This window comes from Sminthopsis crassicaudata, chromosome 1 (genome assembly GCF_048593235.1).
Source record: "Sminthopsis crassicaudata isolate SCR6 chromosome 1, ASM4859323v1, whole genome shotgun sequence".
NCBI classification, from domain to species: domain Eukaryota; kingdom Metazoa; phylum Chordata; class Mammalia; order Dasyuromorphia; family Dasyuridae; genus Sminthopsis; species Sminthopsis crassicaudata.
Genome location: NC_133617.1, coordinates 1,747,811 through 1,771,913, shown reverse-complemented (window position 1 = coordinate 1,771,913; position 24,103 = coordinate 1,747,811). Strand labels below are relative to the sequence as shown.

The 24,103-nt window shown below is 40.7% G+C and overlaps 1 protein-coding gene across 1 annotated transcript in view; it reads right to left on the bottom strand.

Annotated features, from left to right (window-relative positions):
• Positions 1-683: 683 nt before the first annotated feature.
• LOC141551265 (vomeronasal type-2 receptor 26-like) overlaps positions 684-24,103 on the bottom strand; it is a 53,249-nt gene continuing 29,829 nt past the window's right edge. The window contains exons 6-9 of the mRNA XM_074283121.1: positions 23,932-23,966; positions 9,849-10,020; positions 1,972-2,003; positions 684-764 (exon numbers count right to left, since the gene is read on the bottom strand). Coding sequence (XP_074139222.1) covers positions 684-764; positions 1,972-2,003; positions 9,849-10,020; positions 23,932-23,966 — 320 coding nt within the window. The remainder of the gene's footprint in view (positions 765-1,971; positions 2,004-9,848; positions 10,021-23,931; positions 23,967-24,103) is intronic.

Sequence of the window (24,103 nt, the reverse complement as noted above, 5' to 3'; positions counted from 1 at the left end):
ACTCAGCAAGAACTCTGTCCTAGCATAGAAAGGCAGCATGGCCCAAGTGCTTCTGCTGCTTCTGGCCATTAACCCTTCACTATTTACATGAAGTCAGGATGACCTGGAAGGGAGGGAGAGAAAACACTGACCCTGGTAAGGACTGAGTGGCCTGGGGATGACCTGTTTGATAGGAAATGGGAAGGGGAAAGGAGGGGAGAGGGGTTTTCTTTCTTCAACTCTGATGTTAAGGAGACACAATGAAAGCTGCCAAGAAGATACAAACATGACGAGACAGGGAGAGGGGAGAGCACCCCAACTCATGCTGAGCAATGAGGACTTTTCTTGCATCCTCGCAGTGGAAATGAGTACAGGCAGATAGAGACACTTACGTGTAAGGCCTACAAGCCTTGTTAGGAAGCCTCTGAAACCGCTCTGCTCCTGTGACATTGCTCACTTCAGGTGACTGTAGGGGGAGAAAGAAGCCAATGTCCACATCTCCAGGGATGTAATACATCGGTTGATCCTCATAGCACTTTTGCCCAGACCCAGGAAGCTGCAGCAGCAGAGACACAGCAAGGGAAGAAACGAGGTGAGAAATGCTTCTCACAATATGGAGCCACATCTCCCTGAACTGTAAGCAAAGTTTTAACTTTGAGGAAATGGAGCGACTCCTCATGCTCCAGCCAAGTCAGCTGCTTGAGTCAAGGACTGAGGAGGAACTTTTCAGCACCAGACACGGCCTGTCTATGTATAGAAGCCCGGGCTCTGATGTCCAGGTCACACTGGAGGAAACAGAGGGACCTTAGTCAGGTCCATGTGCAAGACAAGGACAAAGGTGTAAGATGAGGGACCATTATATACTTTTTCTCTGTCTCCAGGTACATTTATTTTTAGATCATTTTGGGTCCATTCGTCTTACTCGATTTTCCTCAGAGAAGTCTCAGTCTCAGAAGAATTCCGGGGACCAGCCTGCCTGGGGCATCTCCGGCTGAGTCCCTGCATCCAGGGAAATCATAAGTGCAAAATTATGTTTTGACCTCTCTTTCCCTGTTCCAGGTCAGGCTCCATCCCAGAAGTGCCTTTTGTTGGAAAATAGTTTTGTGACCTGACTTCAGCCCATAACCTGTGCTGGAGAAACCTCATGAAATATTCTATTGTAGGACACAAGATTTATTAAATCCTTCAGTGATGACAATTTCCCCAAAAGACTGTAAAACTGTAGCCTTGATGCTCATAAGTTCCCTGCTCCAGGGTCCACGTGAGCCAGGTCCCAGGCTCAGGGCACAGTGAAATCCATTTGGAAAAGTCATTATAGAAAGTCTGGTGCTCAGAGTTTTCCTCTGCTAGTGGGTCTCCCTCTTTCTGTAGGATTGTAACATCCGTCTGTTAGAGATGAAAGGAGCCTCAGAGGTTCCTCAGTCCAGGATTTTGAGGACAGGTTTCCACTCTCCAACAACCAGAACAAAGACACCTGTAGGCCCATCTTCCCCACCTGAGATTAATATCACAGGATCTTCAGCTTCACCTTTGCACTTTGGGCGGTGGGAGCAAAGACTTCTGAAGTCCCAGAGATATTTGGAGGAAATCTTTCATGAAATCTCGACTTTACAGATGAGAAATGTCTCCCCGGAGATTAGCATGACTTGCCTGCCTTTACACAATATGGAGCAGAACAATCCTGAGGTTTTACCCAAAGCTAATTCCCTCCTACTCCCAACCACTGCCCTTAGAGAAGGTCACAGGGGGAGTTCCTGCAGTCAGAAAGCCTTTGGAGCAGAGCTTGTGGCTCCATCCTTCAGCCTCCAGTCTGAGGGAGAGGCCCCCGGGTGCATGAGATGGGGCCACTTTCCTCTGTGATTCCAGTTCAAGAGATCAGTTTAGTCCTGGGGGAGGGGATGCTGCTCCTGGAAGGGAAAACCAGTCAGAGCTGAGGCTGAAAAATGAGCAGAATCAGACGTGAAACACTTTGGTATATCTGCCTTTGCCTACCGGATCCCAGGCCATCTTCTCCACCTGATTACCTATAACAAGATAAAGCATCATATAGTCAGAACTGGCAGGGACCTCAGAGACCTTGTGATTCTAGGTTGGTCCCTTCCTTCTCTAGATCCAGGAAATGGGCCCTGCAAGGTTCAGTCATTTTGGTCAGGTCTAATCCTCAGTGACCCCATCTTGAGGGTTTCCTAGAGGGCTTTGCCCCTCCCCCTCCAAGGCCTTTGATTGATGAAGTAACTGAGGGAAATAAGGTGAAGGACTTGCCTTGGGTCACAAAGTGACTCCAGTAAGTGCCTGAGGCCAGATTTGAACTTGCTTCTGGTCTCCTAACTGTCCCTGTCCAATCTGAGTCCCTTCCAATGGAAGATCCACTCTGGGATCTTCAGGGCACTTGCCCCTCCAAATAAGGAGGTCAGGGTTCTCTGGGGCTTTTTCTTCCCACTTTGGAGTAAAACTGAGGGCAAAAATAACGTTAAAACAAAGGTTCCTTATGACTCCTGTGTGGGGTCTCCTCAAAGTGCTTCTAGAAGAAAATATTAGTGGGATAAGGGAGGCTTCAGTTGCACACACACACACACACACACACACACACACAGACACACACAGACACACACACATACACACACACACATGACACAAGCACAAGCAGCAGAATATTTCCTGGGACATTTTGTGAGTAAAGAAGTTGTGGTAGAGACCAGTGGTTTGTAAGGACTTCGTTTCCAGGTGGATTCATCTGGGTTCCTCCTGGGAGCCCTTTGGACAAGGAGACTTCAGTCAGCCCTCCCCCTCTGGCAGAGAACTCTGGGAATTCTACAGGACTTTGTTTCTTTTGACTTTGACCCTCCTCCGGAACTGCTTTTGTCTGGAGATATTGGAATGAATTTCTGGTAAAGACAAGGGGGAACTGATGCTTCAGGTTCTGAGGGGACCATTGCAGCCCATCCAGAATACTGAAGAGACGACTGCCATCCTGGCTAGAAAAGGGAACAGGAGACACACAGGGGGACTGGCAGCAGGCCGGCTCTTCATTTCCTTCCCCACAGAGAGAAGGCCCAACAGCAAGGACTCAGAACCAGGCATCTGAGGTGCATCTAATATGTTCCCATCAGCCTCCTGGAAGGGAAGGACTTTCAGGGCGCTGCCTCCTCAGTAATCACAGCTCCTAAAACAGAAGGAAATGGGGATTCCCGAGGGCTCAGGAGCGCCCATATCTGCCCCACAGGTCACTGTATCAATGGGAATAATACACAAGAACAGGCCACATTGCCCCAGGCTTTGCCCTAAGCACCTTTCCCCAGGCCTTGAGGCTGAACCCCCTCTCTGGGCCTCTTTGCCATTAGAACCCGGGACCAGGAGCTCCCAAACCTCTGCTGTGGCCTTTGGTTCCCACACTGACCCGCACAGAGGGAGTTCTCAGCACAGGCTCCTTTGAACCCCCATCATTTACCCCCAGGGGGACCCCAACTGACCTCTGTGATTGCCTGAGATCCCTGACCTCCCTGGGCCTCTTCTGGAGCAGGAGGGGTCAGATTCAGGATCTCTGAGGGCTCCTGGCTCCAGGTCCAAGATCTGGTCCAGCCTCAGGCAGAACAGGGGGGGCCTGTGGGGGAGGGGCCCAGGGCTCTCCATGGTCCTGGACAAGTGCATTGTTCTCTGATCCCTGACCTGGGAAGGGAGAGAGCCAAGCTAAGGGGGAGCTCTAGGGCTAAGTCAGGAGCTCCAGGGGCACCTGGCCTGAACAATGGGGCAGCTAAGGGGGGCAGAACATGGAGCTCAGGCTGGAGCCAGGGAGAACCGAGTCCCACTGCAGCCTTAGACACCTCCTGGCTCTGGCACCCTGGGAAATCCCTCTGATTGCTTCAGTTTGTTCTGATGTAAAATGGGTTAATAATAGCACCTACCTCCTGGGGGCGCAGTGAGGATCAAATGAGGTAATTGTAGAGCTATTAGCACAGGGCCTGGCTCTAAGGGTGTTCTCCCTAAACAGTAGTTATTAGTATTTTTATTATTATTAAATGAGTTAATATCTGAATATGGCTCAGCACATCACCTGGCACATGGTGGGCACTTTATACTGAAATGGAAAGAAGACTGGCCCCCTGATCGCTGGGTCAAGGGGCCTCAGGAAAATGTTGCTTAAACTAAATTAAGGGAAGTGTTATGTTCAGACTGGGCCCCATGCCGCGCTTCATGAGACCCTGGAGTTTCCGAGAAGTAGGCGTCTACATTGCAAAAAGGTTCCGTTGTGTGCTCACTCTCGTCCAGACGCTTCCCCATTGTAAAGGAGAAGCTGTGTCAGTGATTCCCAAAATGTGAAACCGCAAGGCTGGACCCGGATGTGGTGAATGCGCTTAAAAGTGTATCTCACTAAAGGTTCGGGCCTGATCTCTACTGGTCTGTCTAGGGGGGTCAGTCACTGGCCGGCTAATAAATGATGCTTTAAACTGAATAATCTGGTCAGAGCTGGCTATCTCGTGTCAGTCCATTTCAATATGTGGCAGTTACTACAGCAGCCCGGGGGGTGAGCCGGACGCTCCTGGCCATTCCCTGCACACTCGGGTTTCCCAGGATTCGGGGTCTCCCTGGGACATGGGTCCATTCTAGCAGCTCACCAGCCCTGGAGGCCTCCTCCTCCTGGGACACTCCTTCTGTGTATCCCCCCAAAAGCTGGAGAGGCCTTTGATTCACCCCTTCTGCATTTATTAGACACCTAGTAAAAGTGACAGCCCTCCCCCTCTGGGTTACCTTCCTCTGGGGGAGATGTAACATGTACAGAACTAAAGGAAGAAGGGGCAGCTGGGTGGGGCAGGGGTGGGAGCCCTGGCCTGGAGTCAGGGAAACATCTTTCTAAGATCAAATCCGGCCTCAGACATTTACTATCTGTGTGACCTTGGGCAAGTCACTGTTTGCCTCAGTTCCTCTTGTCTAAAATGAGCTAGACAAGGGAATGACAAAACACTCAGGTATTACTGCCAAGAAAATCCCAAATGGGGCCAGAAAGAGAGGGATGTGATTGAACAATGGCTGAGCAAGAAAAGCAAAATAAAGCCAAAGGAAAATTGAAGTACAACCGGAAGGGGGATGGAAGAAGCATTTGTTAAGCCCCTACTGTGTGCCAGGACCTTGTGTATTCAAGACAGAGAACACACCTGGGAGGCAGAGGAGGTCTCCTGGAAGCACTGGCACCTGAGCTAAGGTTGCAGAGTTCAAAGGAAACAAAACGTGTGTGAAAATATATGTCCACGTGCATTTGTACAAGGACGTACACATACAGGTACGCTATATGAGGTGTTCTCTTCTCTGAATTGGAATCATTCTCTGGGGGCAGGTTTCTTGGGGAGCTTCCTGAGGCAGCCTTAGTTTCAGTTCAAGTCCATAATCCCAAAAGCAGCCAGGAGCTAAAGTCCAGATCCTTTAGTGTCTCTTTCCACAACCTTGGGGCTTCACTTGGGGCTCGGCGGCTTCTCGGGAGGCCTTCCTCTCTCCTTGGTTCCCGGGATCCCTTGCTGCGAGTCCTTTCTCTGTGGCAGCTTCAGCCTCTCCTGCTCCCAATGTCTCCAGCACAAAGGTGGAAGTGAGAGTGAATCTTGACTCTGAAGCTCCTGAAGTTCTCCTTGACCCTGAGAGCTCGTCCTTCTGTGCCCCACACTGAGCACACCCCAATCATGACACCCCTGGGAACCATTCTTTGTTGTAGGATTAAATCAATGCTGACCTGGGCTTAACCACTGTCTCCTCAGTCCCACTCAGGTCCTTGTTTCTGATTCCGGCCCAACATCGCCTTGTAGGGTCAGACCAATCCCCCTGAGCCAGGCTGAAGGAGGGAACCATTGTCTCTGTCAATCCCACTGACTCAGCCCCTTGTAGGAATCCTAACACGTATATACACACAGGGGACTTTTCACTTTTTTTGTTGTTGGAAATTATTCCCATCATCCCCCTCACCAAAGGAAGAAGAGGCTTCTGGGATGGAGTAATCAGGATGGGGAGAACACAGTGGCCCCACAGGTCCTGGGGCTCAGACAATGTTGGGAATCCCATTGGCTGCATCTGGGGAAGGGAAGGAAGGCCTAGAAAGTGGAGCTGGGAAGGCTTTAAAAGTAGGGGCAAGGGAGCCATTGGGGCTTTCCTTTAGTTCCAGGATAATGAGCTGCACTGAAGGCCCAGGGCATTTTGAGGGTGCCCCCACACCCCCCTTTGCTAGATGACCCTGAGAGAGAGTCCTACTTCCTTTGCCAAGGAGAGGGTCTTCCCTGGCCCTGGGCTCCATGAGGGGACTGGCCTGTCCTCTGCACAATGATAAGATCGATCTCTGAAGACAATGGAAAAGGGATAGAGCGGAATGGACCTTTTTCTCAGTGGATCATAGCACTTCTACAAAAACTGGCCACTTCTTAGAGCATAAGATCTTCTGAATCAAATATAGAAAGACAGATGTGCAAAATATATGCTTTTCAGATCATGATGCAATAAAAAATTACTTCTAATAAATGACCATGGAAAAATAGACCCAAAATTATTTAGAAAGTAAATAATTGAATCCTTAATAATAAGTAAGTCTAACAACAGATGATAGAAAAGTCAATAATTTCTTTTAAGAAAATGTCAATAATAAGATGGTATGCCAATAATTATGGATTGCAGCCAAACAATAAATGCTGAAAATTTATGTCTCTAACTGTTCATGTGGATAACATAGATAAAGAGGGGATCAATGAACTGGGGGTTCAAATAAAAAAGATAGAGCTAGAAAAAGTTAAAAATTTCCAATTAAATAATAAAAATTCTGAAAATTAAATTATAGATGGATACAAATGAAAGGGAGGAAACGTGAATTAATAATAAAACTGAGATTTGAGTTTTATGAAAAAAAACAGAACAAAATAGATTAAATTTTGGTTAATATGATTAGAAAAAGGAAAGGAGGAAATCAAGTTACCAGTATGAACCATGAACAGCATGAACTTATCATGAATGAAGTAGAAATTTAAGTAAAAATTAGGAACAATTTTTCCAAAGTTTTGCTAATAAAGATGACATGAATCTAAATGAAATGAATGAATCCTTAGAAAAATATAGCTTGTCCCAATTAACAGAAAAGGAAAGAACATAATTAAACAGGTTCATTTTACAAAAGATAATTGGAAAATCAGTTAACTCAATCCCCTCAAAAATATTTCCTGAACAAGGAATTCTCTTCCTCATTTAAAGAATAATGAATTCTAATATTATGTAAATGATTTAGAAAAAATGATTGAGGAAGATGTCCTACCAAATGTCTTTTCTGACATAGAAATTGTATTGATGTGTAAACCAAAAAATGCCAAAATAGATCGAGAAAATTATAAATCAATTTCCCTAATTAATATTGATGCCAAAACTTAGGGAAAAGAGATTCAAGTAGCTTATCATGAAACATAATACATTATGCCCAAGTGGGATTTATATCTGAAATGCAAGGCTGGCTCAGTATAAGAAAACTATCAACATAACTATATCAAAACCAAAGTAACAGATTGTTAGGTTCTTCCTAAGTGCTAATGAGATAATGAGATGATAAGTTCTTACTAAGTGCTAAGTTGGTACTTGACAATTCTCTACTTCTGGCCTTTACTGGGAGTTTTACTCCTGTGACCACCTGGGGAGGACCTTGCATGCTTAGGAGGAGCAAGTTCATTGGTTGAAGTAATTTTCCCCCAAGCCCTTGCTTTATTTCAAGCCCATTCTCTGAAAGGATAAAAAAGGGAGGCACTTGAGAGATAGAGAGGGTCTTGTCTGGACCAGACTTGAGGCGGCTCTCTGGAGGCAGGGAAATCACTACTCTGGACCAGAGTTGATGGCAACTTTCTGGAGATAACGGCTCTCTACAGGAAGAAGAATCTGTCCCAGAGATTTGCGTTGACACAGCAGATCTCCTCCCAGAGAGTAGTCAACAGTTTCTGGAGACAACAGTACATTACAACAGATGTCATTCAATTGTCTCAATCCATGCAGAGAAATTATTTGGGAAAATACAACATCTATTTTCTTATTAAAAACACTAGAGAGCATAGGGATAAATGCAGTTCTTTTAAATATTATAAATAGCTAAACCTTTCAGAAAATATTATATGTTTATGAGGATAAGCTCAACACATCTACAATAAGATAGGGTTACCTATTCTCACCACTATTATTCAGTATTGTACTAGAAATGTTAGTTTAAGCAAATAGAATATAAGAAATTTTTGAATGAATCTGGTAATTTGTGCAGGAAAAAATCTATCACACTTTGTAGATAACATGATGTTATAGTTATACAATTCGAGAGAATCAACTATAAAGCTACTAGAAACAATTCACAACATTATCAGTTCCACAGGATGTAAACTAAACATAAATATATTATCAGTATTTCTATATGTTGCCAAGAAATCTTAGCTGCAAAGTATGGAAAGGAAAAAGACATTTACAATAATTGTAGGCATATAAAATATTTGGGAGTTTGCCTGTTAAGATAAGAGCAGGAAAGCTAGGAACAGAATTACAAAACACTTTTCCTACAAATAAAGTGAGATCTAAACAATTAGAAATATATCAAGTGCTCATTTGTAGGCCAAGCTAATCTAATCAAATGTTAATTCTGATTAATCTACTTATTCAGTGCCATTCTAATCCTCCTGCCAAGACCTTGCTTTTTAAAATCAGAAAAATAATTTTAAAAATTCATCTGGAAAAACCAAAATGTCAAGAATTAATGAAATAATGAAAAATGCAAACAAATAAGGTCTAGAACTTGTAGAAAAAAAACCATTATAACAGTACCTTTCAAAGGTATTTGGTATTGGCAAAAAACACAGTGGATCATTGGAATAAGTTCGGTACAGAATTGTCAACAATTATATTAATCTAGTGTTTCAAAAAATGAAAAACTCCACATTCTGGGAGAAGAATTCACTCATTGACTAAAAGTGCTAGGAAACCTGGAATATAATACAACAGAAACTAGACACTAACCAACATCTAAAGTATTATATTAAAATAAGAAAAAATGATTCATGATTTAGCCATAAACGGTGATACTATAAGCAAATTATGGGAATAAAGGTTGGTCTATCCCTTGGATATTTGGAGAAGGGAGGAATTTATGACCAAAGAAGAGATGGAGAACATTAAACATGCAAAAGAGATAATTTTGAGTAAATCAGATGGAAAACATTCTGCACACACACAAAAAAAAAACCCAGGATAGCCAAGATTTGAATAGAACCAGTAAGATTGGGGAATTTTTTTACTGCACTCTCTCTTTTTAAGGTCTCATTTCTCAAATACATAAATACATAGATTTATATATGTATTTTCACATATGTATATGTATATATTATGTATGTATACGAGTCAATTTTATAAAAATATAGGCCATTCCCCAATTGATAAATGGTGAAAAGTATGAACCAACTATTTTCAGATGAAGAAATTGAAGCCATTTTTCATCATATGAAAATATGCTTTAAATCAGGAGTTCTCAAACTACAGCCCGTGGGCCAGAAGAAGCCCGCTGACTAGGTTTGTGGGGCCGGCCTGGTTATGGCAAATGGGTTGAGTGGCAGAGAGAGAGTCTGAGCTTTTGTTTTTACTATAGTCCAGACCCCCAACAGTCTGAGGGAAGTGAACTGGCCCCCTATTTAAAAAATAAATTCAGTATATAAATCAATATTGACTATGAAAATCCCATTTTCCCACCCAGCTGCACCTGTCAAAAATGGAGAGTACACCATATAAGTCAAGGTTTCTTCCTGTTTAGGAGCATAAATTAACAATAATGTCTCTGACCTTTGAACTCCACAGGTTCCACACTATGACATTTGCACAAATTGTAAAATCTTGACCGGGCTGAGCTTCTGGGATAAAGTCCCCCACGTACAGAAGATGATCATTTTCATAATCGAAGTATACATAGTTCATAATGGCATACTGGGCCTCTGTACGTCTGTTCTCATCCACAAACACCTGCTCACCAACAATGTTCTTAAAATGGGTGTTCTTCAGGTAGGAGTGCAGCTGAAAGGGAAGAGAAATGCTCATCAGTGAGAGGCACCTCAAGGAAAGGCAATTGTACATGAGAATGTATGGAGTCTTGTGCTCTGATTTTTAGGTGGGGTCAAATCTGGGTTTCTTGTGGGTCACAGAAATTACCCTCTGACACCTGCATGGTTGCCTGTATCTCCCAGGTTTGTAGTTTCAGTTTCACACTCAAATCCTCATTGTTTCTCACTCCATTTATATAATGTATTGTCAAGGTTTGTTTGCAAAATCTCTCTAATATATTCCCCTCTTGTTCTCTGCTACTGGAACATCTTCATGACTTCACACCTGGATTATTGCAATATCCTCCTGCTGGTTGCCTCTGACTAAACCTCTACTCTTCTACCTTCCACCCTGCCTGGGAAGGGATTGTTCTGAAGTGCAGGCCAGACCCTGACACTCCCATCCTTGATTATCTCCAGTGGTTTTCTGCCATCTCCAGGATGTGACATTCAAAGCCAAACAGGAGCTCAGTACCATAGCCACTGAATAAACAACATCTGAAGAGGCTGCAGGAGTGGTAGCCATTGCAGCAGTTCTTGTGTCACAGATGTTAAGAGGTTTGAAGAGCTTGTCAGAAGGGTATTACAGGGGTCTCTTTTAAAGCCCTGGGACAGGACTCGGTTGTTTTGCCAGTACCCAGATCGAGCACATCTTCCTGGCTCACAGTTTGAGAGTTAGGAAGACAATTATTATACAAGATTCACAGAACAGAATAGACGCCAAGACATTAATAAAGAGACTTCTTCCAAGATCAGACAACCTTAGGAGAAGTGAAATGTCCAGCTCCCTAGAAGAATCCCTGAAAACAACTGCGCAAAATTCCTGAAGCTTGGGACATTGGCCCCTTTACCCTGGAAACAGAGCACTTCTCCAATACACAGGTAAAGTCAAAGAATAGGCTGGGAAAATTGGCAAATAACCTTAAATGGTCCTGATCATAGAAAATTACTGTGATGAACAGGAAGATGAAAAATCTATACTAAGAAGAAAATAAAGTCAAAGCTCCTATATCCAGTCCTCAACGAAAGTAAGAATTCATTTAAAGCCACAGAAGACTTCTAAATGAATTTTCAAAATGAAATCAGAGAAGTAGAGAAAAAAAGTATTAATAAAAATGAGAGAGATATAAAAGGAAGCAGAAAAAGACTTAGAAGAGAAAAAAGCCTTAAAAATCAGAATTCAACAAATTGAACAGGAAATGGGTTCATTGAGGAAAATATTTCTTTAAAAATTAGAATTAAGAATGTAGAAGGTAATGATGTTTTCAGAAATTAAAGACAAAACCAAAAGGAAAAAGAATGAAAAACAGTATGCAGTATCACAATGGAAAATGCTGACCTGGAAAGCAGAAAAAAGGGAAATCATTTAACATTATGAGACTACACGAGTTCATAGTTTTCCTAATATTAAACCAGCCCAGCATTCCTGGAATAAATCGTACTTGATCATAGTGTATTATCCTGGAGATGATTTTCTGAAGTCTTTTTCTAATATCTTATTTAAGATTTTAGCATCAATATTCATTAAGGAGATTGGTCTATAATTTTCTTTCTCAGTTTTTGATCGACCTGGTTTAGGTATCAGTACCATGTCTGTGTCATAAAAGGAGTTTGGTAGGACTCCTTCATCCCCTATTTTTTCAAATAGTTTATCTAGCATTGGGGCTAATTGTTCTTTAAATGTTTGGTGGGATTCACATGTAAATCCATCTGGTCCTGGGGATTTTTTCCTGGGGAGTTGATTAATAGCTTGTTTTATTTCTTTTTCTGAAATGGGACTATTTAAGCAATTTATTTCCTCCTCTGTTAATCTAGGGAGCCTATATTTTTGGAGAAAGTCATCCATTTCACTTAAGTTATCAAAGTTATAGGCATAAAGTTGGGCAAAGTAACTCCTTATTATTTCTCTAATTTCCTCTTCATTGGTGGAAAGATCCCCCTTTTCATTTGTAAGACTAACAATTTGATTTTCCTCTTTCTTTTTTCTGATCAAATTTACCAAAGGTTTATCTATTTTATTGGCTTTTTCATAAAACCAACTCTTGGTTTTATTTATTAATTCAATAGTTTTTTTACTTTCAATATTATTGATTTCTCCTTTTAATTTTTGTATTTCAAGTTTAATTTTTGGTTGGGGGTTTATAATTTGGTCTTCTTCTAGCCTTTTAAGTTGCAAGCCCAATTCGTTAATCTTCTCTTTCTCTATTTTCTTCAAATAAGCCTCTAAAGATATAAAATTTCCCCTTATTACTGCTCCAGCTGCATCCCAGAGATTTTGGTATGATGTCTCATCATTGTCATTATATTGGGTGAAATTATTATTATTTTTTTTTTTTTTTTTTTTTTTTACTGTAAAGATTTTCATTTTTTTATTTAAAAAATGGATAATTTTTCAACATTGACCCTTACAAAGCCTTGTGTTCCAAATTTTCCCCTTTCTCCCCACCCCCACCCCTAGATGGCTAGTAATTCAATATGTGTTAAACATGTTAAAAATATATGTTAAATCCAGTACGTGATGCACAGTTATCTTTTTTTTTTTTTTTTAAATGCATTTTGTATTTATATTTTTGTATATATACTCCATTATCATAGATATGAATCTTTTTTTTTTTTTATTATATATATATATATATATATATATATATTTTATAATATTATCCCTTGTATTCATTTTTCCAATTTACCCCCCCTCCCTCTATTCCCTCCCCCCGACGACAGGCAATACCATACATTTTACATGTGTTACAATATAGTCTAGGTACAATACATGTGTGCGAATATCACTTTCTTGTTGCACAATAAACATTAGATTCCGAAGGTACATGCAACCTGGGCAGACAGATATTAGTGCTAACAATTTACATTCCCCTCCCAGTGTTTCTTCTCTGGGTGTAGCTACCTCTGTCCATCATTAATCAACTGGAAGTGAGTTGGATCTTCTTTATGTTGAAGATTTCCACTTCCATCAGAATACATCCTCATACAGCATTGTTGTTGAAGTGTACAGTGATCTTCTGGTTCTGCTCATTTCACTCAGCATCAGTTGATTTAAGTCTCTCCAGGCCTCTCTATATTCCTCCTGCTGGTCATTTCTTACCGAGCAATAATATTCCATAACCTTCATATACCACAATTTACCCAACCATTCTCCAACTGATGGACATCCATTCATCCTCCAGTTTCTAGCTACAACAAAAAGAGCTGCCACAAACATTTTGGCACATATATGTCTCTTTCCGCTCTTTAGTATTTCTTTGGGATATAATCCCAGTAGTAGCGCTGCTGGGTCAAAGGGTATGCACAGTTTGATAACTTTTTGGGCATAATTCCAGATTGCTCTCCAGAATGGCTGGATTCTTTCACAACTCCACCAGCAATGTATTAGTGTCCCAGTTTCCCCACATCCCCTCCAACATTTGTCATTATTTGTTCCTGTCATCTTAGCCAATCTGACAGGTGTGTAGTGGTATCTCAGAGTGGTCTTAATTTGCATTTCTCTGATCAGTATATTCCTTTCTATTGCCATTCAGTTTTCTCCAAAGGTCTATCATACCTAGTTTTTCTAATGTTCTATTTACTTTTTTAATTTCTTTCTTGTTTGTTTTGTGGTTTGATTTGTCTAAATCTGAGATGCAAGGTTGAGATCTCCCACTATTATAGTTTTACTGTCTATTTCTTCTTGCAATTCTCTTAACTTTTCCTTTAGAAAGTTAGATGCTATACCACTTGGTGCATATGTGTTTAGTATTGATATGGCTTCATTATTTATGCTACCTTTCAGCAGGATATAGTTTCCTTCCTTATCTTTTTTAACTAGATCAACTTCTGCTTTTGCTTGATCTGAGATAAGGATAGCTACCCCTGCTTTTTTGGCTTTACCTGAAGCATAATAGGCTCTTTTCCAACCATTTACCTTTACTCTGTATGTATCTCCCTGCTTTAAGTGTCTTTCCTGCAGACAACATATTGTAGGGTTCTGATTTTTGATCCAATCTGCTATCCGTCTCCATTTGATAGTATTGTTCATCCCATTCACATTTACAGCTAAAATTACTAATTCTGTATTTCCTGCCATCATATTATCCCCAGATTATGCTTTTTCCCTTGACCCCCCTGATCCCCTTCCCCGATATTTAATTTACAGACCCCCCTTGTGACGCGCAACACTCCCTTTTTTTTTTTAGTATCCCTCCCCTCTCCCTCCAAGTCCCTTCACTTATTCTCCTTTTCCTTTTCCCTTTTCCTCTCCTCCCTTTTAATGAGGTGAGGGAAAATTCTCTGAAAAACAAATATGTTAATTATTTACTCTTTGAGCCTCTCCTGATGAGAGTAAGATTCACACAATGATTCTCTCCCTCACTAAATTCCCTCAGATATGGTGTATTTTCTATGCCTCTTCCTGGGATGTAGTTTCCATCTTTTTATCATTCCTTCCCCTTTTTCTGAAACGACCTCCTTCCCTTTACTACACCCCCTTTTTTTCTTTTATATCAGTAAAATCAAATTATCCTTGAGTACTTTTTATATACCCACAACAGAGTTACAGTTCTCAAGGGTTCTGTGTACCTTTTTCTGTTTCTCTTCAGTCTTGTGGATGTAGATCAAATTTTTTGTTTAAGTCTGGTTTTTTTCTTAGAAACGTATAGAATTCCTCTATTTCATTGAATGACCATCTTCTTCCATGGAAAAAGATGCTAAACTTAGCTGGGTAGTTCATTCTTGGTTTCAGTCCTTGGTCTTTTGCCTTATGGAATATCAGGTTCCAGGCCCTTCTATCTTTTAATGTGGAGGCAGCCAGATCTTGAGTGACCCTTCTTGTGGCATCTTGGTATTTAAATTGTTTTTTTCTAGCTGCTTGCAGGATTTTCTCCTTCGTGTGGTAATTCTGCAGCTTAGCCACAATATTCCGTAGTGTTCTTTTTTTAGGGTCTATTTCAGAAGGAGTTCGATGAATTCTTTCCACATCTACTTTCCCTTCTGTTTCTATTATCTCTGGACAGTTCTCTTTGATAATTTCTTGTAAAATAGAATCTAGGCTCTTTTTTTGGTCATAATTCTCGGGAAGTCCAATGATCTGCAGATTATCTCTCCTAGATCTATTTTCCAGGTCTATAGATTTTCCCAATAAGTATTTAACGTTGTTCTCCAGCTTCTCATTTTTTTTTTTTTGTTTTGTTTGACTGATTCTTAGGTTCTCTGTGAATCATTCATTTCTATTTGTTCCATCCTGACTTTTAAGGAGTTATTTTCTTCTTTCACAGTTTTTAGTTCTTTTTGTAAATGCCCAATTTCGTTTTTAAATGAATTATTTTTCTCTATTGAATTTTTTTCCATTTCCCTAATTTTTTTTTTGAGAATTATTTTCTTTTTCCAATTCAGAAATTCTATTTTCTTGAGACTTTTTTATCTTTTCCAATTCAGAAATCCTACTTTCCTGTGATTTTTTAACCTTTTCTAATTCACAAATTTTGTTTCCCTGCATCTCCTGTGAATTCTTTATTTTTTCCAACTCCAATTTCAGGACGGCTTTATTCTCTATCATAGCTTCCCTTTCCTTTCCCCATTTTTCTTCAAACTCTCTTAACTTTTTAATAGCCTCTTCTAGGAGAGAGTTAGTTGATGGGGGGCAGGAATCGTTCCCCTTTAGGTTGTTATCTGCTGTCTCTCTGCTGTTAACTTCCTCGGGGTTGGATACCCCCTCTTTCTCTGTGTAGAAGGAATCTATAGTTTTTCTGGCTTTTTTGTTTATATTTAAAAAATCTTTTGGGGTCTGTCCCTGGGGTAGGAAATTATTTATTTACTTCTTTACCAGCTTCCTCCCAGACCAGATGGATGCAGCAGCTCTAGCGCCTGAGCTAAGATAGAGCTCTGGGAGAGAGTTCCCTACCCCCTCCCTGGAAGGTTGAGATTGAACAGTAAATACAGCACAAAGCCTAGCCTATGGGTCCCTGTGGGGCGTGGATGTCTGCAGCAGGCGATGTGAAAAGCCCCTGCGCGCAAACTGGAAGTGTCTGCCAGAAACCGTGGTCCCTAGTGTAAAGGTTCTGCTTCTCTGGGACTTCCGGAGGTGAGTTCCACTCCCTCCAGCTAAGCTAGGCAGTGTGTGTTGCCTTGGGCCGTATCCACCCACTTGTCAATCTCTTAACTATTCTCAGGTGGGAGCTGAGGCCACAACCCCTGGTGCTGAGATCTGCTGAGTCACCCCCAGGGTCCTGGAAAATCTAATCTATCTGAATTTTTAAAGTATTTTAGCTTTCTCTTCTGAACTGCTATATTATAAGCAGAGAAGAGCTAACAGCCTGTGCCAGATTCCTTTATCTCAGTGGCTTCTCTGATCCCAGAGCCCTTCCCAGCTCGATCGGTGCAGTATGCTAGCACCCAGCCATCTGTGCTGGCCTCTTTTCTTCCTCCCCTGGGAACTGACCTTTTCTATTGAAACTCCAGATTCTCTTCAGCTGGTAAGTCATGCTTCCAGTCCTTGTGGTATCTATCAGTCCAGCGCTATTTCTGAGGCTGATTTATCTAATTGGTTGTGAGGGAGTGAGGACGTTCACAGAGTCGTGTGTTTCTTCTCCGGCATCTTGACTCCACCCCCCTAGTGATATTTTTCTTTAGCACCTCTGGTATTTTCCATAAGTAGGACATAAGGTATTGCTTGCAGACACAGTTGGAGGAGTAATAAGGGAAAGTGTGGTTCCCATCATCTGAGGCTGGAGCTGGAGGATAGTTTCTGATATCTCTTTAGCTTGCCTGTTATCCTGAGAAGGACAATGAAAAGCACAACTGTCGGCTCTTCCCCCATTTTGGACATAAAGTCAAAGGTTTATCTGATGAATTGCAATGTGATCCAACCTTTTGTGTAGTACAATTTGTCTTCATATAACCCCATTGTCCACAATTAGACCATCTGTGAGATTTTGAAAAATTTTGAGATTGTGATTTTCCTGATTCAGCATAGCAGGCATTACTGGGGCTTGAAAGGAGTTCCAACTTTCTGACAACTTTAGAACATTTCTGCTAAAGACATTTTTATTTTGGTCCCAGATAATGCATTTTTACAATCTCCATGAGCATTTTCAAGAGCAAGTTGTCTCAATAAAATGTGGGCTATCTCCCCATTACTGAGAGAATACTGAATTGCTGTTATTCAGTGACTGACAAACTCAGCCAAGGCCTCATTAAGTCCCTGAATGATTTTTGTGTCTGATGTCTCTCTGACAGGTTTCCAAAGTATCTTTACCCATGCTGCTCTAGTTTTCTTCATCACTTGTTGATAAGCTATTAATTCATAATTTGATTGATTTCTTCAGTGATTAAATACTCCCATTCCAGTGAGAATCTCAAGGGTGATTCTGACCCCAGTGTGATCATTGATCTGGACTTGGTCTTGACATTCCCAAAGAAACTGCTGCCTTCCATATTAAATAATGTCCTCCTTCTAAGGACAAGGACAAGTTATTCTATAAGAAGGGAAATCGAATGATTTGCCCTTATAATAATAGTTACAGTGTTTAAGGTTTACATGCATAACCAACTTGACTCTCCCCCAGTCAATTGAAGGCTTGTCCTGAACATTCAATTAAATTCCCTTTCTAAGACTCCAAAATAATTCTTCATATGATGAAAAGAACTACCATCTTTCCATGTCATCTTCCACCTTGGAGTGAGAAAACTAAAGTCATTATTTGGAATTTTTTCTAACATTAAATCCTCACATCATCCCTGAGAGGAAAAAAAAAGTATAAGGGCAGAAAATAAGCATTACAGTTACTCTTAGGACTAAACAAGTGAGTTTGAGAATTAGTAACTAAACAAGGAGAATTCTTCCTTGTTTATAGACTATTATTATTGATCTAGAGAGTCAAAAAGTCAGTCTAACTGAACCTTGGGTGTTAGGATTACTAGGTGAGAACTCAGGTTGTCTGGATAGTGACAAGGTGAGAATTCAGGTTGTCTGGACAATTACAAGGTGAGAACTCAGGTTGACTTGATAGAAGGAGCAAGCTCATTGGCTGAAGTGGTTCTTCCCAGAAGCCCTTGCATTATCCCACGCCCATTCTCTGGGAGGATAAAAGAGAGGACACCCAGAGATAGAAGAAGACTCTGCATTGCATCAGGCTTGACGGGGCTCTCTGCAGGAAGGGAAGTCCACTTCTCTGGACAAGAGTTAACAGCAACTGCCTGGAGACAACGGTTCGTTACAGGAAGAAGAATCTGTTGGAGAGATTTGAGTAGAAGACACAGCAGATCTCTTCCCAGAGAGGGATCCGGCAGCTTCTAGAGACGACAGCTCGCTACACTTGGGGTCATAGATTTAGAAGAGACTTATGAAGTCATTAGATCTAAACATATTCATTTTACAGATGAGAAAACTTAGGTCATGGCAAGTAAGACACTTGACCAAGATTATACAGATATTGGATATAGCTCTTTGACTCAAAATCAGACGTCCTTAACTGCGAAGGTCCAGTCTAGCTCCTCTGAAGGGCTCAGAATAAGTCCTTGTCATAATAAGGAAAGGTCCTGGCCCCACGTTGGGCGCCAAATGTAGCGTGCTGTCGTCTCCAGAAGCTGCTGGATCGCTCTCTGGGAAGAGATCTGCTGTGTCTACTCAAATCTTTCAGACAGATTCTTCTTCCTGTAGTGAACTGTTGTCTCCAGGTAGTTGCTGTTAACTCTTGTCCAGAGAAGTGACTTCCCTTCCTGCAGAGAGCCAACTTCCCTTCCTGCAGAGAGCTGCGTCAAGCCTGATGTAATGCAGAGTCTTCTCCTATCTCTGGAGTGGTGTCCTCTTTTATCCTCCCAGAGAATGGGCGTGGGATAATGCAAGGGCTTCTGGGAAGAACCACTTCAACCAATGAGCTTGCTCCTTCTAGGATTCCTAAGGTGTAAACTCCCTTTACAGGTCTGAGCCAGAGAACTGTCAAGTCAACCTGAGTTCTCACCTTGTAATTGTCCAGACAACCTGAGTTCTCACCTAGTAATCCTAACATCTACCCCTTTCTTTTGATTTAGAACATAGGATAGTCATGACCTTGAAACATAAATCCATCAATTTGGGAGGCATTACACATAATTACATAGATTACATAAGCACATAGTAACATAGTAACATAACACATGCTAGAAGTATATAACAATCAAATAATCATAAATTGAAAATTTATAAATGTCCATAAGTCCATTGTCCATTAGTCTCATCTTGTGTGAGGAAGACCAATGATTCCTGCTGGTTTTAAAGTTCTTTAATAGTCTTTTTATTATCCATGCTCTTTCGGTGTAAGATGTTTCTTAGATCTTCTCCTTTATTTTGAGGTCTTTCTCTTTTTCCGTCTCTCTCTGATGGACAAGGCGAATATGACTCGTTGGCACCCATCTGATTCCTTCTCCTGCTGAAGAAATACAAGCAAACCCTCTCCCCCAGGCAGTTAACCTATCTGGTCCCTTCCACTAAAAGGTTACATTCAATTCCCAGTGTTCCTTCTCTGAGTGTAGTTGTTTCTGTCTATCACTGATCAAGTGGAAGTGAGTTGGATCTTCTTTAAGTTGAAGATATCCACTTCCATTAGAATATATCTTCATACAGTATTATTGTTGAAGTGTATAATGATCTTCTGGTTCTGCTCATTTCACTCAGCATCAGTTCATGTAAGTCTCTCCAAGCCTCTCTGTATTCCTCCTGCTGGTCATTTCTTACAGAGCAATAGTATTCCATAACCTTCATATACCATAATTTATCCAACCATTCTCCAATTGATGGACATCCATTCAACTTCCAGTTTCAAGCCACTATGAAAAGAGCTGCCACAAACATTTTGGCACATACAGGTCCCTTTCCCCTCCTCAGTATTTCTTTGACATATAAGCCCAATAGCAACAATTCTGGGTCAAAGGGTATGCACAGTTTGATAACGTTTTGGGCATAGTTCCAAATTGCTCTCCAGAATGGCTTGATTCTTTCACAACTCCACCAACAATGTATCAGTGTCCCAATTTTCCCACATCCCCTCCAACATTCATCATTATTTGTTCCTGTCATCTTAGCCAATCTGACAATCATGTAGTGGTATCTCTGAGTTGTCTTAATTTGCATCTCTCTGATCAGTAGTGATTTGGAACACTCATATGAGTGGATATAATTTCAATTTCATCATCTGAGAATTGTCTGTTCATATCCTTTGACCATTTATCAATTGGAGATTGGGTTGATTTCTTATAAATTAGGGTCAGTTCTCTATATTTTGGAAATGAGACCTTTATCAGAACCTTTAACTGTAAAAATATTTTCCCAATTTGTAACTTCCCTTCTAATCTTGTTTGCATTAGGTTTGTTTGTACAAAAGCTTTTTCATTTGATGTAATCAAAATCTTCTATTTTGTGATCAATAATGTTCTCTAGTTCTCCTCTGGCTCTGGTCATAAATTCCTTCCTCTTCCACAGGTCTGAGAGGTAGACTATCCTGTGTTCCTCTAATCTATTTATGGTCTCATTCTTTATGCAAATCATGGACCCATTTTGATCTTATCTTTGGTATCTTGTGGATCCATATCTAATTTCTGTCATACTAATTTCCAGTTTTCCCAACAAGGTTTTTCAAATAATGAATTTTTATCCCAAATGTTGGTATCTTTGGGTTTGTCAAACACTAGAATGGTACATTTGTACCCTTTTTTGTCCTTTGTACCTAATCTGTTCCACTGATCGACTGGTCTATTTCTTAGCCAATACCAAATGGTTTTGGTGACTGCTGCTATATAATATAGCTTTAGATCAGTTACACCTAGACCACCTTCATCTGACTTTTTTTAAAAATTAATTCCCTTGAAATTCTTGACCTTTTATTCTTCCATATGAATTTTGTTGTTATTTTTTCTAGGTCATTAAAATAGTTTCTTGGGAGTCTGATTGGTATAGCACTAAATAAATAGATTAGGTTGGGGAGTATTGTCATCTTTATTACTTTCACTTGGCCTATCCATGAGAGCTAAATGTCTTTCCAATTATTTAAACCTGATTTTATTTTTGTGGCAAGTGTTTCGTAATTTTTCTCATATAATTGCTGACTTTTCTTTGGTAGATGGATTCCCAAATACTTTATACTCTCACCATTTGTTTGGAATGGAATTTCTCTTTATATCTCTTGCTGTTGCATTTTGTTGGTGATATATAAAAATGCTGAGGATTTATGTGGATTTATTCCCCCTCCTCCTTTTAAGTCCCTTCCCCTTTCTTGTACCCTTTCCTTATTCCCCTTTTCTTTTTCCCTTTTCCTTTACCCCCTTTTAATGAGGTGAGAGAGAATTCTCTGAAAAACAAATATGTCAATTATATAATCTTTGAGCCTACTCTGATGAGAGTAAGATTCACACAATGTTTCTCCCCCTCTCTAAATTCCCTCTGATGCCTCTTCCTGGGATGTAGTTTCCCTCTTTTTATCTCTCCTTCCCTTTTTATGATACTCTTCTCTTCCCTTTACTACTTCCCTTTTTTATATTATATCAGTAAAATCAAATTATCCATATGGACTTTCTGTATATCCACAACAGAGATCCAATTCTCAAGAGTCCTTTTTACCTTTTTCTGCTTCTCTTCAGTCTTGTGGATGCAGATCAATTTTTTTGGTTAAGTCTGTTTTTTTCTTAGAAACCAATGGAATTCCTCTGTTTCATTAAATGACCATCTTCTTCCATGGAAGAAAATGCTAAACTTAGCTGGGTAGTTTATTCTTGGTTGCAATCCTTTTTCTTTTGCCTTTCAGAATATCAGGTTCCAGGCTCTTCGATCCTTTAATGTGGAGGCAGCCAGATCTTGCATGACCCTTATTCTGTCACCTTGATATTTGAATGTTTTTTTCCTAGCTACTTGCAATATTTTTTCCTTAGTCTGGTAGTTCTGCAGCTTAGCCACAATGTTCTGTGGAGTTCTTTTTTAAGGGTCTTTTTCAGAAGGTGTTTGATGAATTCTTTCAATGCTTATTTTCCCATCTGTTTCTATTATCTCTGGACAGTTCTCTTTGATGATTTCCTGTAAAATAGAATCTAGGCTCTTTTTTTCATCATAGTTTTCGGGAAGTGCAATGATCCTCAGATTATCTCGCCTAGATCTATTTTCCAGGTCTATAGATTTTCCCAGTAAGTATTTGACATTATTCTCCAGCTTTTCTTTTTTTTTGTTGTTGTTTTTGTTTTTGTTTTGTTTTGTTTGACTGATTCTTGGTTTCTCAAAGAATCATTCATTTCTATTTGTTCAGTCCTGATTTTTAATGAGTTATTTTCTTCATTCACATTTTTTAGTTCTTTTTGTATATGCCCAATTGAGTTTTTAAATGAATTATTTTGCTCTGTTGAATTTTTTTCCATTTCACTAATTTTTTTTAGTGAGTTATTTTCTTTTTCCACTTCAAAAATCCTACTTTCCTGTGATTTATTAACCTTTTGTAATTCACAAATTTTGTTTCCCTGCACCTCCTATGAGTTCAGGACATTGTTACTCTCTATCTTAGCTTCTCTTTCCTTTCCCCATTTTTCTTCAAACTCTCTTAACATTTTAATAGTCTCTTCTAGGAGAGAGTTATGTGATGGGGGGCAGGTATCATTCCCCTTTAGGGTGTTATCTGGAGATTGTCTGCTGTTAGCCTCCTTGGGGTTGGATACCCACTCTTTCTCTCTATAGAAGGTGTAAATCGTTCTCTTCAGTTTCTTACTCATTGTTAACACTGCCCTTTAGGTAGGAAATTTATCAGCTTCCTCCCAGACAGGGAATAGGTTGACGCTATCTTGTGTCTGGACTAAGAGAGAGTTCTAAGAGAGAGTTCCCCTCCCTCCTCCTTGGAAATGACTCAGAAGTGGATGGCACCGCAGCAGCTTCAAGGAGTGCCCTGTGAAGGACCCCGTTGTGTGGCCTATCGACTGCCCTGAGGTTTAAGGCTGAACAGTGAAAGCATCACAAACCCCAGCCAATGCCTCCCAGGGAGCCATGGATATTAGCAGCTGACATGAAAAGCCCCTGTGCTCAAACTGGATGTGTCTGCCCGGAAACTATGGTCCCTACTTCAAGGGTTCTGCTTCTCTGGGAGTTCCACTTTTCTGGGAATTCTGCTGCTGCTAGAATTCCACTGCCTCAGGCTGAGCCCGCACTATGTAGATTACAGGCTGCCTCGGGCTGTGTCCCCCGCTGTTCAAGTTCTCAACTACCCCAAGGAGTAGCCCCAGGCAGCAAGCGGTGCACAGCCCTGCTGAGATCTGTTTGGTCACTTCCAGATTGGGGTGGATTTTGGATCTGGCTTTATATTTTAAAGTGGCTTGATTTCTCTTCTGAACTGCTGTTTTAAGCACTAACAGCCTGTGCCAGATTCCTCTATCTCAGTGGCTTCTCTGATCCCAGAGTTCTCCCCATCCCAATTGGCACTGTGCTAGCACCTAACCCTATCTATGCTGCTCTTTTTTTTCTCTCCCCTTGGAACCAACCTTTTCTATTGAAATTGCAGATTCTCTTCAGCTGATAAGTTGTGCTTCTAATCCTTGTGGTTTTTAGCAATCCAGCATTATTTTTGAGGCTGATTTAACTAATTGGTATTGAGGGAAAAAGGGAGCTTACAAATTCGTGTGTATCTTCTCCACCATCTTGGCTTCGCCCCCAAGGACAACCTTTTTGTACAGATTCAAAAAATTCCTGTTAACTGTCCAGTAGTAGCAACCAATTCTCTTTCCTTTACTAGCATCTTTAATACTTTCAGATAATATTCTACATCCCTGTCACCTGATTGAATTTGCCTCATCCTGATCAATATGTGCACTATATTGATATCAATGGTACAAAACTCAAATTTACTTGTAACTAATTCTTGTGTTAGCCTGGAGATAAACTAATTTCATCTCTTACCTTAATCCTGTAGCTCACCAAGAGGTCCCTCTCCTCTGCAATGGAATTCAGGTCCCTGTCTAGTTAAGTGCCCCATGTGGATACCTGCTCCCCCAACTAGGATGAGTGTGGAAACAAAAGTACAGGAGGCAGCCAGGTACTATCTAAGCATTCCATTTATTGATCTGAGAGT